At 47.7% G+C, this 15087-nt stretch overlaps 1 protein-coding gene across 2 annotated transcripts in view; it reads right to left on the bottom strand.

Moving 5' to 3' along the window:
* Positions 1–15087, bottom strand: part of Bcr (BCR activator of RhoGEF and GTPase) — a 127602-nt gene that overhangs the window by 13272 nt on the left and 99243 nt on the right. For both annotated transcript variants that reach the window (NM_001419609.1, XM_039099172.2), the window contains 2 exon segments: positions 6462–6593; positions 8782–8879. In NM_001419609.1, the coding sequence (NP_001406538.1) occupies positions 6462–6593; positions 8782–8879 (230 nt within the window).

The following is a 15087-nucleotide window of genomic DNA, read 5'->3' on the forward strand; positions in this document are numbered from 1 at the left end:
GAATGGCATCCTCCTAGCTCAAGCATCCCCTGGATCCTGGGTAATGGCTAGTCTTGGGGTATAAAACTTGATGCCTTCACCTTGGGCAGTCTTTCCCTGAAGACACACCTAGCGTCCATCTCTGTGAAGGTCTCCCTACGCCCATTCCTGGCCCCTCCATCAGGGACATCTGTGGATGCCAGTGTAACCTTGCAGCAGGCCGACCCTGGCTTTTGGCACACCCGTAGGATCTTTCTTGAGTCTCTCTATGAGTCACAGAGGCTGGGGAGTAAATGTCCTGGCATTCTTGGAGCCCGGCATATAGGTCCTTCCTCACAAGGATGACACAACAGGCCCTACGTATGAGGGCTTGCGTAACCCACAGAAGCTTGGGCCTATCTTGAAAAGGACCAAGGTCCTGTGTACGAATCGCCCCGAAGGGCTCATGTTCTTCTTGCTGGTGACACTCTGAACAGTTATCACCATCCTGGTGACCACGTCCAGAACTGAGCCGCCACGTCCCTTTCTCTTTCTGGCGTTGTGGATCTGGTGTGTGTGTCCTGGGTTCAGAAAGAGCGACACCCCATCTTTCAGGAAGAGAAGCAGGGACCTGAGAAGTAAGCTGGGATGCAAAGGCTCAGGCTGTGGTTCTTGGGCTACGTGTTCATTAGTACCATTTATGGAGCAAGGAAGCGCACGGAGTCAGGATCTTAACCCAGCGGAGCCTGACACTCCCAGGCCTCGGATGTGCGCGAACAGTACCATCAGAGCCTCGGTTTCCATTCTGGCCCTTCTCTTGGGCTCCGCTGTCCTGCCTGAGCCTGGACTTCTTCCCGTCCTCCCTCTGGTATTCGGGACTGTCTTCTCCGTCTCAGCTTCCTCTCATAGGACGACTCTCTACTCACTGTCTGAGCCCGGGCTGCCATTTCCCACTAACTCCTAGCAGCAAGAGATAGGCAGCTAGGCACCCGTCCCACATGGCGTGCGTGGGAGGCATCGACGTCACCGGGAAAGCCTGGCTCAGGGAGGCTGGCCCTGGCTAGTCACAGACGCTTTCCCGCTATACCTAACCCAGAATTCAGTATCCGCAGGTGAGGAGAAGCCAGGAGAACGGGAGAAGGGAGCCAGACCCAGTGTCAGACCACACTACTGCTCCTCCCCCTGCTTCCTTCCTCCTGGGGTCACACGGACAAGCCCTTGTTGCTAGGAGACAAGCCAGTGTAGGCGGGGCGTGAGTCATTTAGACGCTTTTCAAGTGCTTGGGTTCCTTCCGATGTGACGATGTGATGTTCCTGAGGCCATTCATTTCTCTCATTTCTCAGACCGTGGCGGTGACTGCGGGACCCGAGCAGGATCCGGCAGGCTCCGATGCCTCTTCACTGACAATGACGGTGACAAAAAATAGTAACAGTAATAACAGCACCGAATGCCGACCGGGTCTGGGTGACACGTCACCGAGCTGCAGACATATTGTGTCTCCCAGAATGACAGCAGGCTGGAAGGATGAGGGGTTATGACTCACTTGGGTCACACAGGGCACAGGAGGGCTGGGGAGTGCACGGAGACTATCCTCTTTACCAGACTATTCAGACTCTGAGCTTTGTTCAACACGGCTTCATCCCTGTGCAAAATCCCAACCTGAGTGAGAATCCTGTTAAATCAGTTTTTCTAGGAACATATACCCTGTATGTGTGCATATTTGGGGGGGGGTGCTTTATCTTGTAGGTGTGCATGTGTACATGCTTGTGGAGGACAAGGCCAACCTCAGGAGTCATTTCTCAGGTACTGGCCACCTTGTTTTTATCAAGTGAGTTCAGGTCAGTCACTGACCCAGAACTTACCGAGTTAAGTCCAAGACTGGAATCTGTCAGGTAAGACGGACTGGCTGGCCAGAGAGCTCTGAGGTTCTGCCTGCCTCGGTTTCCCCAGAGCTGGGATTACAAGTGGTTCATCACACTGGGCTACCCCACTCCTGCCCCCCACACTTTCTTTTTTTAAAGGGTGGCTTTTGGAGATATCATTTAAGCCTCCATATCAACTAAGCCATCTCTCCTCACACTCCCACTACCGCCGATCAATCAATCAATCATCATCATCAATCATCATCATCCTCTTCATCATCATCCTCTTCATCTTCTCCATCATCATCATCTTCTCCATCATCATCATCATCATCACGACCACCACCACCATTCATCATCATCATCTTCATCATCATCTTCTTCATCATCTTCTCCATCATCATCATCATCATCACGACCACCACCACCATTCATCATCATCTTCTTCATCATCATCTTCTTCATCATCTTCTCCATCATCATCATCATCATCACGACCACCACCACCATTCATCATCATCTTCTTCATCATCATCTTCATCATCTTCTCCATCATCATCATCATCATCATGACCACCACCACCACCACCACCATCATCTTCTTCATCATCATCCTCTTCTTCTTCATCATCTTCTCCATCATCATCATCACGACCACCACCACCACCACCACCACCACAACCACCATCATCATCATCATCATCATCATAATCGTCTTGACAGTACCTCATTGAGCCCAAATAATTCACCAAGTGGTTGTGCCTAGCCTTGGAGCCTTGAATTTCCTGTCTCTACCTCCAAAAAGTGCTGGATTATGGGTCTCGTCCCCCATCTTTGATATTTAGGTGGGTTCTTTGTCTCCTGCCTTTCTCCAGGTAATGCCTGCTCACCTGAGCTTCCTCCAGAAAGGAAAAAAAAAATCCCACTGGGCTGGTCAGGCCGGAATCCTCCTCAATCATGGTGTTTCCTCTTAGTAATTTCGACCCACTGACCCTTACCCTGTCCCTTGGCTCTAAATTCCCACTTGCCTGAGCTGTATCTGGAGCTGAGGCCTATTCTATACAACGGTGTCCCTTCCTTCTTGGGAATATCCTGAGTATATCTTTCTGCCTTTGCTGCCTTCACTGTTTTCTGGCACTGGAAATTTTTCCTCTCTTTGCTAGGCTGGTGCGGGGCGCTCAGACGCCCCGACAGAAAAGCAAATGCATCAGGAAATATTTTGTGCATGTGGAGGCATCATAGCAAGGGGGTTTCAAAGAAGCTCAGTGTGAGAAGCTAGCTTTGTTCACTTCTTACTGAGACCCCGAGCTTTCTAGTGTAGGACTCAGAGACCCTGGTACAAATCCAACCGTTCCCAAGAGTCAAGGTAAAAATTCAAGTCATTTAAGTCACTACTAGTGGGACCTGAGTTTCTCTTTGCTAACCTGATAAACCCACAAAGGGGCCAGGCAACACCCAGTCTGTTGACATTCTTGGAATCACTCTTGTGTTGAAGTTTGCCCTGGTTCTTCCTCCAGCCCCATGCTCCCAGAAAATAAGACTGAGACTCAAAAATATATTTACAAATACCTTGGCCGTATAGCTAGGCTCTTCTCTCACTAGATATAACTTAAAATATCCCATTTATTCTAGCCTATATTGTGTCACACAGCTGGCTACCTGTGCTTAGGCACCATGCATCTAGCTTGTCACATCTTCCCAGAGAATCTCCTTTCCTCCCAGAATTCTCTCTCTTCCTGGTGTCCCACCTTCTACTTCCTGCCACAGGTCATAGGCTTTTTAATTGACAGGTGAGCCATCCATACAAAACAGAAGATGTTCTCCCTACATCCCCAGTAAGCTGGGTAATTGAGGCTTCAAGAGAGTACCAGGGCCTGGGACTTGTATGAAGAATGCCCTGGGCTGTGGGCAGATGCCAAGGGGAGGTCACAGACAGCACTGCTCACCCGAGGACCTGAAACACTTGGGAAAGCGTCTCCTAAAATGTCAGATGACATTCTCCAAGACTCACTGCAGCACGTGGGTGATCCCAGCTACTAAGGAGGCTGAGGCAGTTGGCCTGTCTGTGAGCTCAGGTAAATCCGTAAGACTGTTTCTGACTAAAATAAGAAAGGACGGTGGTAGAATGCTTGCTTAGCAATGCAAGGTCCTTGGATCATCCCTCCCTTCTCCTATAAAAGATCTACTGTGAGCATGTGAAACAATCTGGTTGAACACATCCCTCAGTATGACAGTCCGGAGATAGTGGGCACCTGTGTGACATCATAAAGACACTAAAGGAGCTGTCACGGGACTTCTGAATTCTAGAGAGGTAGTGAGGACAAGTTGTTTCAAGATCAAGCCCAATCCCCGAAACTATTCCCTGGGTTCCTATTTCGAGACACGACCTCCCCTTTCTGTATCATTAACAATACCAAGATGATGGTCTTCTCGGCTCTAACACTGAGCTTAAACGAAACCCCTTTTCTCTTAGGAATCGACCTCAAACATTTTGTTATACTACAGAAAAACAGGCCACACAGCACACAACAAAAGGCCCGCACCATGTCAGTCATTCTATCTGTAACTGTCACTTGGTCCATGTGCAAACACTATGTTCTTTAAAAAGGCCAATAGTGAGTCGGGTATGGCGGCACACGCCTTTAATTCCAGCACTCGGGAGGCAAAAGCAGTGGATCTCTGAGTTTGAGACCAGATTGGTTTACAGAGTAAGTTCTAGGACAGCCAGGGCTACAAGGAGATATCCTGTCTCAAATCACCAAAGCCCAACCAAGCAAACAAACAAACAGAACAACAACAGCAGCGACCCCCAAAGACTAATACTGGGGCTAGAGAGGTAGCTCAATGGTTAAAATCACCTACTGCTTTTGCAGAGGACTCAGGTACAGTTTGTATCACCCACATGACAGCTCACAGCCACTCAAGTTCTGGGGGGGAATGTGGTTCCTTTTTCTGGCCTCCTCAGGCACCAGGTACACATGTAGCGCACAGACACAACTGCAGGTAAAGCATTCATAGATGCACAGAAGATAAAGAATAAATCAATCTAGCCAGCAGAGTCAGGCAGATCTCTGTGAGTTCAAGGCCAGCCTGGTCTGCAGAGCGAGCTCCAGGACAGGCAGGGCTACACAGAAAGACCCTGTCTTGAAAAACCGAAAGAACACAATCTGAGAACTTCCTTGGTGTCCAAGGACAGTATGGTTGTTCTGTAGTTGGCTCAGTAGAAAGGCTGTGGTGGCAGCATGACAGGGTATAGACAGGATGTTTAGAGGAACGTTTTTGTTTTCCAGCCTGCTCTTGGTTTATGGTAATGCCCTGGGGCCCCAGGCCCCCGAGTTCCTGAACACACTTGCACAATTAAAACCAGGTAGCAGCCTCCATCTCTTAGGACCCTGGCCAGGTAGGGGACAGAGACTTCCTGATCTTCATGAAGGGAATGTGGGTCCTCTCAAAGCCAGAACTGATTTAGGAGAGCTCATCATTCCCTTCCTCACCCTTGCCACAGGGTGAATTTTACTTCCTGCCCCTAGGGAAGGAAGCTGGTGCTTGTGGGTGTGTACTGCGCTCTCACAGGTGTCCGGGTGTCCTTTCTCCTCTGAGTGGCCTCACACGAAGAGAGAAAGTCTAGGCAGCACTTAAGACCCGACACCCACTTCCACGGCAGGAGGTCAGATAGGAGTGTCTGGGCTGCACGTAGTAAGGTGTACCGTACGGATGGTGAGAGAAGAAGCGGGAGAACTGCCTGGACGGTCACAGCCCAGCAGCAGAAACAAAAGACTCTGCTTCAAGGGCAAAAGATGTCTTACAGCTTCTGCGTGCATACTGTAGTATGCTGTGCTTGCACATTAAATAAATAGATAGACAAATAAATGACTTGACTGTAAAAAAAAAAAGTAGCAGGCACTAGAACTTTTTACTTTGGCAACAGGAGTGCTCTGTGTAGTCTGGCCTGGCATTGAGAGACACAGCAGAGAGACCATAGCCGTGTGCAGCACAGGTCGCAGCAGTCCAGACGTTCCCCTAGCTGCTCCTCCTGCAGCACTGTTAGGCAAAGCCACAAAAAATTCATAGCTGGTGATGTCAGCTCCTGTCTGCCAGGATATAAGGAGACTTGGTGGTACTTCTGGGGCTGTATAAAGTTTCAAAGGGACCGAGGGACAAATGGCCCTTCCTTAGGACTGGGAACCCTGCACCGGGCCTGTAGGGACTCATTCTCTCGGCCTTCCTGAGGCCTCCTGTGCTAATTCTGAGGGACCCCATGTGCACGCTGTTCAGAAAACGAGCTGGAAAGTGGGCCTGTACCCCAAACAGAAAATGAGTAGGCTCCGGGACTCCTGCTTTTTAAGGGAGAAGGTTTTATAACCAATTTAAGCCCAGGGCACCACCTAACCATGTGCCTATGGGCTGCTAGAGCATACAGAGAGAAATTCTGGGTTCAGCTGCAAGAACAAGTTTGACCAGAAAAAAAAAAATCTTTGGGATTTGGAACAAGACAGGATATAATCGATAGAAAGAGAAAAGAAGGACCCGAGACAGGGCTGGCTCTCCACTCCATCCCAAGAGTTCGGCTGTTTCAGCAGCCTTACATCAGACAGGCCATGGAGCATCTGGATGGGGTGTGGCAGGGTGGGGCAGGCTCACCTGGACCTGTCCTTTCCCCATGAGCTTGTCAGCGCTCTCGCCATCCTCCTTCGCCATCTTCATTTTGTTGTAACACTTTTCATAGCATAGTATCCGCAGGGTCTGGGAGCCTTCGAGCTCTATCTCAAACTCCTGTGGTTCCCCGAAAGAAAGAAAGTTACCGGTGAACAAACAGGCCCAACCAAGTACGTGGCAGTCTGAACCATGGCGACAACAAATGCCCCTCACTGGGTCCTGGGACCTTCATTAGCATCCCTGTCACTACACTGCGGGTCTCTGACCCGGTGTTTCTGGAAGCTTTTAAACCCTCTCAAATCTACTTCTAACTTGGTACACCAGCATCTAACTCCAAAGGAAAGTCTTGATGCCAAGACTATCAGAGATGGATATTTGATAAGTTTGGATGGATGTGCCATAGCAGAAGACACAAGTCACCATTTCTTTGTGAAAACCCATAGAGTATACGTCTAACGTCAACGGCAGCCTCTGGGTGATGCAGGCTTTATGGATGTAGGCAAATTACATCATACGAGGTTTTTAACAGTAGGTAACATATGTGAGTTCCTGCCGTTGCCCTCAATTCGGCTGGGAACTTAAGACTGAAGAATGAAACTGAGGAGGTTAGGGGTACAGTTCAGTGTTTAGAAGCATAAGCTCCAGCTTCAGTACATTCTGTTTTTTATACTTCATTTTTTTTTAATTTATTTATTTAATGTATGTGAGTACACTGTAGCTGTCTTCAGACACACCAGAAGAGGGCATCAGATCTCAATACAGATGGTTGTGAGCTACCATGTGGTTGCTGGGATTTGAACTCAGGACCTCTGGAAGAACAGTCAGTGCTCTTAACCTCTGAGCCATCTCTCCAGCCCGATTCTGTTTTTTAAAAAACACCCTGTAACCCACAAATGGGCCCCACAGGCAGCTCTGGAATGATCCCCGGAGCTTTGCCTGCTGCTTAATGTGGGGTTAACCTGCTCCTCCCTCTGAGCCTCCAATGAACTCTGCACTTCCCATCTATGGTTTTGAACACGTGGCTCTAGCTGGGCAGAGCAGCTATTTCTGGGAAGATGTGTCAGGAGTATGTGGATTCCCTGGATGACCTGCATGTACACACCAGGTAACCTAGACCCCTCAGGCCCCACCTCAGGCTTCTGAATGATGACTCCTTCCTGGACCTTTTGCAAACTACCTATAATCCCTCTTTGTTGCCTCTGTGAGGGTCACAATTCCCCGCCCCCTTGCTTTCTGAAAAGCTTCCTACAATGGGTCTCATGTGGTTTTAGGTTTTTGTTTTGTTTTGCTTTTTTTAAGATGGAGCTGACGTTATTTACTATGTAGCCCAGTCTAGTGTTGAACCGGGACTACATTGTATCACTAAGCAAGCCTCCTATAGCTTCATCCGGCCACCATCATAGTTTATGTTTGGCCCTTTGTGCTGAGATGTCCAGAGAGGTAACACAGGGACCCTTGCATCCTTGTTAATTTAGACATCGTGTATAATGGCAGACCATGTTGGGATACTATGTAGCAAGGCCTGGGATCTGGTCCCACAGTCACCCCGCTAGAGACACGATCAAGGTAGATTAGACCAAGCTGCCTGGTGTTTCATGGTTCCTTCCTCAGTGAGCAAGGGCTGGGAGGCAGCCCTGTAGCTTGGCTGCTCCATTTGTGCCAACTAAGGCAAGGTTCTTCAGGGCCACAGCAACCACGGAGACCAGACGTGGCAGCTTACACGTCTGAGGGCTTCATGCACGATGCCTCTGCACAACCATTTCACTCACAAGATCCAAGGTTTGGGGAGTACAGACTGCGGACTACACAGACCTGGTATCGCAAGACAAACACACAGGGCCCTTGGAAACCATCAGGGGGGTCCAGGGAACCAGGCCTACAGCCCTGACAAGCAGGGACTAAGGACTTTAGAAACCAGAATAGCTACATGAGCTCATTCCATGAGCTTCTGTGGAAAAATGAAAACGGAACCCTAACAACAGTACAATAGGCTATAGCAGGATTTAAGCGTCCTTTTAAAGTATTCTCTTTAAACACTTCTGGAAAAAAACAAGTTCCTTCTCCGTGCTGGGGTGGGTGGGTAAGACTCTCAGGGACAGAGAGATAAGATCTCTTGGCGGTAATACGTATCCTGCCCCCGCACACATACACACACACACACACACACACACACACACACACACACACACCCTCTAGGAAATTCCAGGATGCTGGCAACAGTGTAGCTTTCTTTCGGGGAAGCCCTTAGGGAGCCCCTGGAGATTAAGCTCTGTGAAAAACAGCCTGGCGGAAGCCGGCTGCTCACCTCATTCCAGTTCGGCTCAGTGGTATCCCTGTAGACTCGAGTCTTCGCTTTGTTCACAAAATAGCCAAAGGAATCCACCTCCAGGGTGCAGTACAGATCTGTGAGAAAGGGACAGGGAGAGCATGACTGACTTCTATGTGACCGACTTCTACATTTCCAGCCTCTTCTTTTTTTTTTTTTTTTTAAAGATTTATTTATTCATTTATTATATATAAGTACACTGTAGCTGTCTTCAGACACACCAGAAGAGGGCATCGGGTCTCCTTACAGATGGTTGTGAGCCACCATGTGGTTGCTGGGAATTGAACTCAGGACCTCTGGAAGAGCAGTCGGGTGCTCTTAACCGCTGAGCCATCTCTCCAGCCCTCCAGCCTCTTCTTAAGGGCAGGTGCTATTTACAAAATGGGGGGAAAAGGGTCTGTCCTCCTTAAAATAACCCAAACAGAGGCTGGTACAAACCCAGCCCCTCGTGCAATACCCTTGACCCTGCATTGGGACCGGCTGCTAAAGCCCCGCCAGTGACAGGGAACCTATGCTGGGTGTGCAGGGAGGAAGGGGATGGAGGCACTGGCAGCCAGGGTGGGGTGAGAGGTATTGCGCTGAGAGGCCACAGCAAATGTCCCCTATCCTGGAAACTGGAGACTCGGGAAGCTCCCATGATCCTAGCAGAGACTGAGATGCATGTTAGTTCACAGGAAGTTCCACACCAGTGCAGGGCACCAGAAGAAAAGGAGGCACAGCCTGTCAGGCTGTGTGTGTGATCTGGCCCACTGGCAAAGGACAGGAGTTCTGCAGTTTAGAGACGGCCGGGATGAGGAGTAAGGCAGGCTGTGTCAAAGATCTGGAGGCATAGAGACCAAGATGAAGTTCCATGGTGGGTAATGACATTTGACTCACAGGGACAGTATGGTGGAACAGGACAGCTATCAACGGCTGCGTCAGGAATCCAGACAAATACAGATTGAGACACTGGTGGAGGATGGCATCTAGCTGACAGCAAAGAGTCACGGAGTGGAACAGAGGCTGCGGGTGACTAGGTGTGGCTTGGGAATGTTAAGTTTAAAGGGTAGGACACAGTGAAGTACCATGGGAAGTCAGGAGAGGGAAGTCAGAGTGGGAAAGGCAGCTGGGGCATCATCTGCCTGTTACTGGATGAGCCCTGGGGAAGGCCTGGTAAGGAGGAAGATGCTACTGGAACATCTATCTGGTTAATCTTAGCAACTCACCTGCTATAATCCTTTGCAAACAAACCACTGTGAGAGATTATCTACGTTAACTGAGATGCAAAGACCTTCCTTAAATGAGAGTGGTAACTGTTTGACACACTTGACTAAAAAGAGAAAGCAAGCTAGAGCAAGCCTTTAATCTCTCTCTTCTTCCTGACTGGATACAATGTAACCAGCCATCTCAAGCTCCTGCCTTACACATCCTGAAGGACTGTGCACCAGGGTAAACCCTTCTCTCCATAAGCTGCCTTTGTCGGGATGTTTGCCCCAGCAAAGAGAACAGTAACTAATACAAGAAAAGTCCTAGCATGAGTGAGGGTCAGGGGTGGGGTAGGGTGAAGTAGTAGTAGTGGCGCGCGCGCGTGCGTGCGTGTGTGTGCGTGTGTGTGTGTGTGTGTGTGTGTGTGTGTGTGTGTGTTCCTGTGATGGATTTGATTGTGGTGCTAGGATTTTGGAACTGGTTTGTTGGAGGAATGTGGAAGAGTCTGGAACTTTGGTTAGAAATGCCTTTGAGGGCTGGAGAGATGGCTCAGTGGTTAAGAGCACTGACTGCTTTTCCAGAGGTCCTGAGTTCAAGTCCCAGCAACCACATGGTGGCTCACAACCATCTGTAATGAGATATAATGCCTTCTTCTGGTGTGTCTGAAGACAGCAACAGTGTACTCATAGAAATAACATAAATAAATAAATAAATAAATAAATAAATAAATAAATAAATAAATCTTAAAAAGTGGACATGGGTTTCAGAGAGGAACTGGGGGAGAGGCCATTCAGGTTATGATCTGGCAAATATCCAGGCTATGAGTGAGGTTGAATTAAAACAAACAAACAAACAAACAAACAAACAAACACCCAGACTAATTTGTTCCATGGACGGAATTTCGAGGAGAGATGACATCCAGGCTTTGGCATGGCCACTGCCCACTGCTCTTATTCAGACACAAAAGATGTGCAGTTTGCTAAGGAAAAGGGCTTGAGCCTCGACTCAAGGTGAAAATGGGGCTGTAACGTTAAAAACAAACCTTGTGCTCTGAACTCGGACAAAAAGAAAGGTGCCTGAGGTGAAGAAGGGCCCTGTGCACCAAAGTCTCCAACTTGAAAAATGCAGATTCATTTGAAAGGAAACAGTCTAAACTAAGAGTGGAGGTTTGAATATGTTTGGCCCAAGGGAAGTGGCACTATTAAGAGGTGTGGCCTTGTTGGAGTGGGTATGGCCTTGTTCGATGTAGTGTGTCACTTTGGGGGCTGGGCATTAAGCTCCACCCAGGGTGGAAGAGATTCTCTTCCTGGCTGACTTTGGATCAAGATGTAGAACTCTTGGCTTCTCTAGCACCAAGTCTGCCTGGGAGCAGCCATGCCTCCTACTATGATGACAATGGACTGACCTCTGAACTTTTAAGTCAGGTCTAATTAAATATTGTCCTTTATAAGAGTTGCCTTGGGGGTTGGGGATTTAGCTCAGTGGTAGAGCGCTTGCCTAGCAAGCACCAGGCCCTGGGTTCAGTCCCCAGCTCCGGGGAAAAAAAAGAAAAGAAAGAGAAAAAGAGTTGCCTTGGTTACGGTGCCTCTTTGAAGCAATGGAATCCCTAACTAAGACACTAGGAATGCTGCCAACAGGTTCCCTGCTCCTGGGAAGCGACTGCCCAGTTTCCCCAGGGTCAGCGCACAGAAGCTGAGGCAAGCGATTGTGGTGCAGGGGGCCAGGCTCCTCCATCTCAAGGTGGCAGCAAAAGTTGGCAGTGTTGTCTACAGGATGCTTGTTTTACAGACATGAAAGATGTAAGACGGAGGGGGTCGCAGGTCATGGGATCTTGCACACAATGTATAACAGAGTAGTTATACATTAACTTATACATTAAGTTATACATTATAACTTGTATAATGTTATACATTGTAGTATCTTTAAGGAGGCCCCAAGAGTCCAAAGGGTAAAGCCAAGAGGGTACAGCCCAAGTTGCCATGGAGACCCAGCATGCTGAAGATGCCAGGATCATGGAAAGCCACTGAGGAAGGCTGCAGGTATAGGGCAGTTCTGGCCCAAGAGAGGGGCTACGTGTGGCAGAATGGGGCAGGGGAGAGGTTACCCGGTCCTTTTGGAGTTCAGACAGTTCCATCGTAAGTCCCAGATACTGAAGGACTTAGTGTTTGCCCTGCTGAATTTTCCTCTTGCCTTATTCCTCAACCCTTGCTATGCTTTCCTGCCCCTGCCCGCTCCAGTCTTGCCTTATGCTTTGGTAATGTTTAGTCTGTCATTGCATGTTGGAAACATGTAACTTGTTTTTGTTTTACAGTAGTTCAGATGAGATAAGACTTGAAACTTAAGCAGTGTTGGCCTTGAAAAACACTCTGGGGAGTTTTTGATGTACGGAGTTCATGCATTTTACATCTGAGATAGTCATGAGTCTATGGGGACATGGGGTTGAAAGTCCTGGCTTCGAAGTGATGCTTGGGTGTCAAGTTGACAAGGTATGGAATTCCAGTAGCTAATCTTGATCATCATAGGATGGAAATGAGAATCACCAAGGTGGGGGGGAAATCTCTGGGCATGACTGTGAAGAAATGATCAAAGGATAGAGGTGAGAAGAACCACCTTAAATGCCTATGAGCTAAATAAGAGGACAGAGTGAGCTGAGCATCTCCCTCTGCTTCCTGAGTGTGGCTACAATGTATCACACTTCCCTACGGTAGTGGACTGTATGTCCTGAAACTGTGAGCCACAGTAAAACTTTCCTTAAGTAGTTGTTGCATGTTGTAGTACTTTGTATTTTCTAGGTTTTTTTTTTTTTAAATTGTATTTTGCAGCATTTGTCACAGCAATAAGAAAAGAAACTAATAGAAGGACTGATGAGAAGGCTTAATAGGAGCTTGTCACCAATACTGAAAATGTGAGTTTGGTCCCTGGGATCTACATGGTGAATCCTCCATGTTGTCCTCTGCCCTCCCCACATATGGTAATTGAACTGAGAATGCGCCCTGCAGGCTTATATGTTTAAATACTTGGCCCCCAGTTGGTGAACTGTTTGAAAAGGATTAGGAGGCGTGGCCTTGTTGGAGGAGGCGTGTCACTGGGGGTGGGCTCCGGGGTTTCAAAAGACTTGTACAATTAATTCCCAGTGTGCTCCCTGTTTCTTATTGTGAGACGTGAACTCTCAGCTGCTGTTCCAGCCACTGTCGTGGTGCCTTTACTCTGCCGTCAGGGACTCTAAAGGCTTTCTTTATAATTGCCTTTGTCATGGGGGCACCCATGCATACACACACAAATAAATAAATGCCAAAAAATTAAAAAGGAAGTTAATGTAACCAGTAAATGCCAGTATACATAGGGCTGTAAAGAGAGAAGAGTTTGGGATGAATTAGCCTGTTGCAGCCTCAGAGGAATCATGTGCATTCCAGCAATTCATCTACAGCAACTATGTGGCTTGATGGCTGTATTTTGCTTTTATTTATTTATTTATTTATTTATTTATTTATTTTTTATTTTTGGAGACAGGATGTCCCAATGCAACCCAGACTGTCTGAGAGTTCATGGTCCTTCTGCCTCCAGAGGGATGGGGTTATAGGAGTACACCACCACGCCCAGCTTTGGTAATTTCTGATGTTATAAACTTTATACAAACAATGCAACAATTTCATAAAACTATTGCATTTACCCTCAAAGCCTCCTTCAGTCCAATCATAAGTTTCATTGACCTAACACTTGATAGTCTGACTTCAACCTTTGCCCTTTCTATAAATTTAACATACGCAGAATGATACAATATATAGATTTTTTTGGTATAATTTTCTTTGTTGTGTTTTTATGTTCATCTATCAGTAGCCAGCTCATTCCCTTTTTTAAAAAAAGAGATTTTAGATTTATTTATGTATACGAGGACACTGTAGCTGTCTTCAGACACACCAGAAGAGGGCATCAGATCTCATTACAGATGGTTGTGAGCCACCATGCTGTTTCTGGGATTTGAACTCAGGATCTCTGGAAGAGCAGTCAGTGCCTTTAACCGCTGAGCCATCTCTCCAGCCCAGTTCATTTCTTTTTGATAAGTCATCAGATGGGTGCCAGAGTATATCTGCACAAGACTTTGCGTAGACAGATGCTTTAACTTCTCTAAGGTGAATACTTAAGGGTGGTACTGGCAGCATACATGAATGGGAGGTCTCTAAGGTGAACACTTAAGGGTGGTACTGGCGGCATACATGAATGGGAGGTTTGTCGAACTTTGTAAGGAACTGTGCAATGGGAGTGTGGCTCAGTGGTACGGCTTGTGCTCAGATGCACAAGGCCCTGGGTTTAGGTCTCAGCACCAAACAAAAATATCTGTAATATGTCCCAAAATGGCTGTGACCTCTACATATGCAGCACACGATGTTCCCATCGTTCCATATCCTCACCCATATTTGATACTGTTCGATGTTTCTTTTGTTTTAAGGTGTTGGGGTTAGAGCTCAGGGCCTTGTTCAGGCCCAGGAAGGGCTCTACCACTGAGCAACACTTCCAGTCCTAGTGTACGTGTTTCTGATTATCACTGATTCAAGGAATATGAACACGTATCTCAAAGTTGTTTTAATTCTTGTTTTCCTAACACGATAAGCATCTTCTCATGTACTGACCAACTTTGTGTCTCTCTTTGGGGAGGTGTCCAGATCCTTTCCACATGTAAATCTATGATTTCACCGTTGCCATCACTATCAGTGTGTGTGTGTGTTACATGTGTGAGCATACCTGTGTGTGCGTGTTATGTGTGCCTGCATGTGTGTATGATGTGCATGAACCTTTGTGCTCACAGTCAGAAGATGGCTTCTAGGGGTACGTTCTCCCCTTTCATTGTGGGTTACAGTGTTCAAACTTAGGTGGTGAGACATGGGTAGCTTTTCTACCCATTGAGTTACCTCATCGACCCACTACTCTGGAGAGATGGCTCAGTGGTTAAGAGCGCCGACTGCTCTTCCAGAAGTCCTGAGCTCAATTCCCAGCAACCACATGGTGGCTCTGTAATGGGATCATGGTGCCCTCTTCTGGCATACAGGCATATACTCAGGCAGAACACTGTATACACAATAGATAAATAAATAAACCTTTTTT

The sequence above is a fragment of the Rattus norvegicus genome, chromosome 20, assembly GCF_036323735.1.
Source record: "Rattus norvegicus strain BN/NHsdMcwi chromosome 20, GRCr8, whole genome shotgun sequence".
In the NCBI taxonomy this organism is placed as follows: domain Eukaryota; kingdom Metazoa; phylum Chordata; class Mammalia; order Rodentia; family Muridae; genus Rattus; species Rattus norvegicus.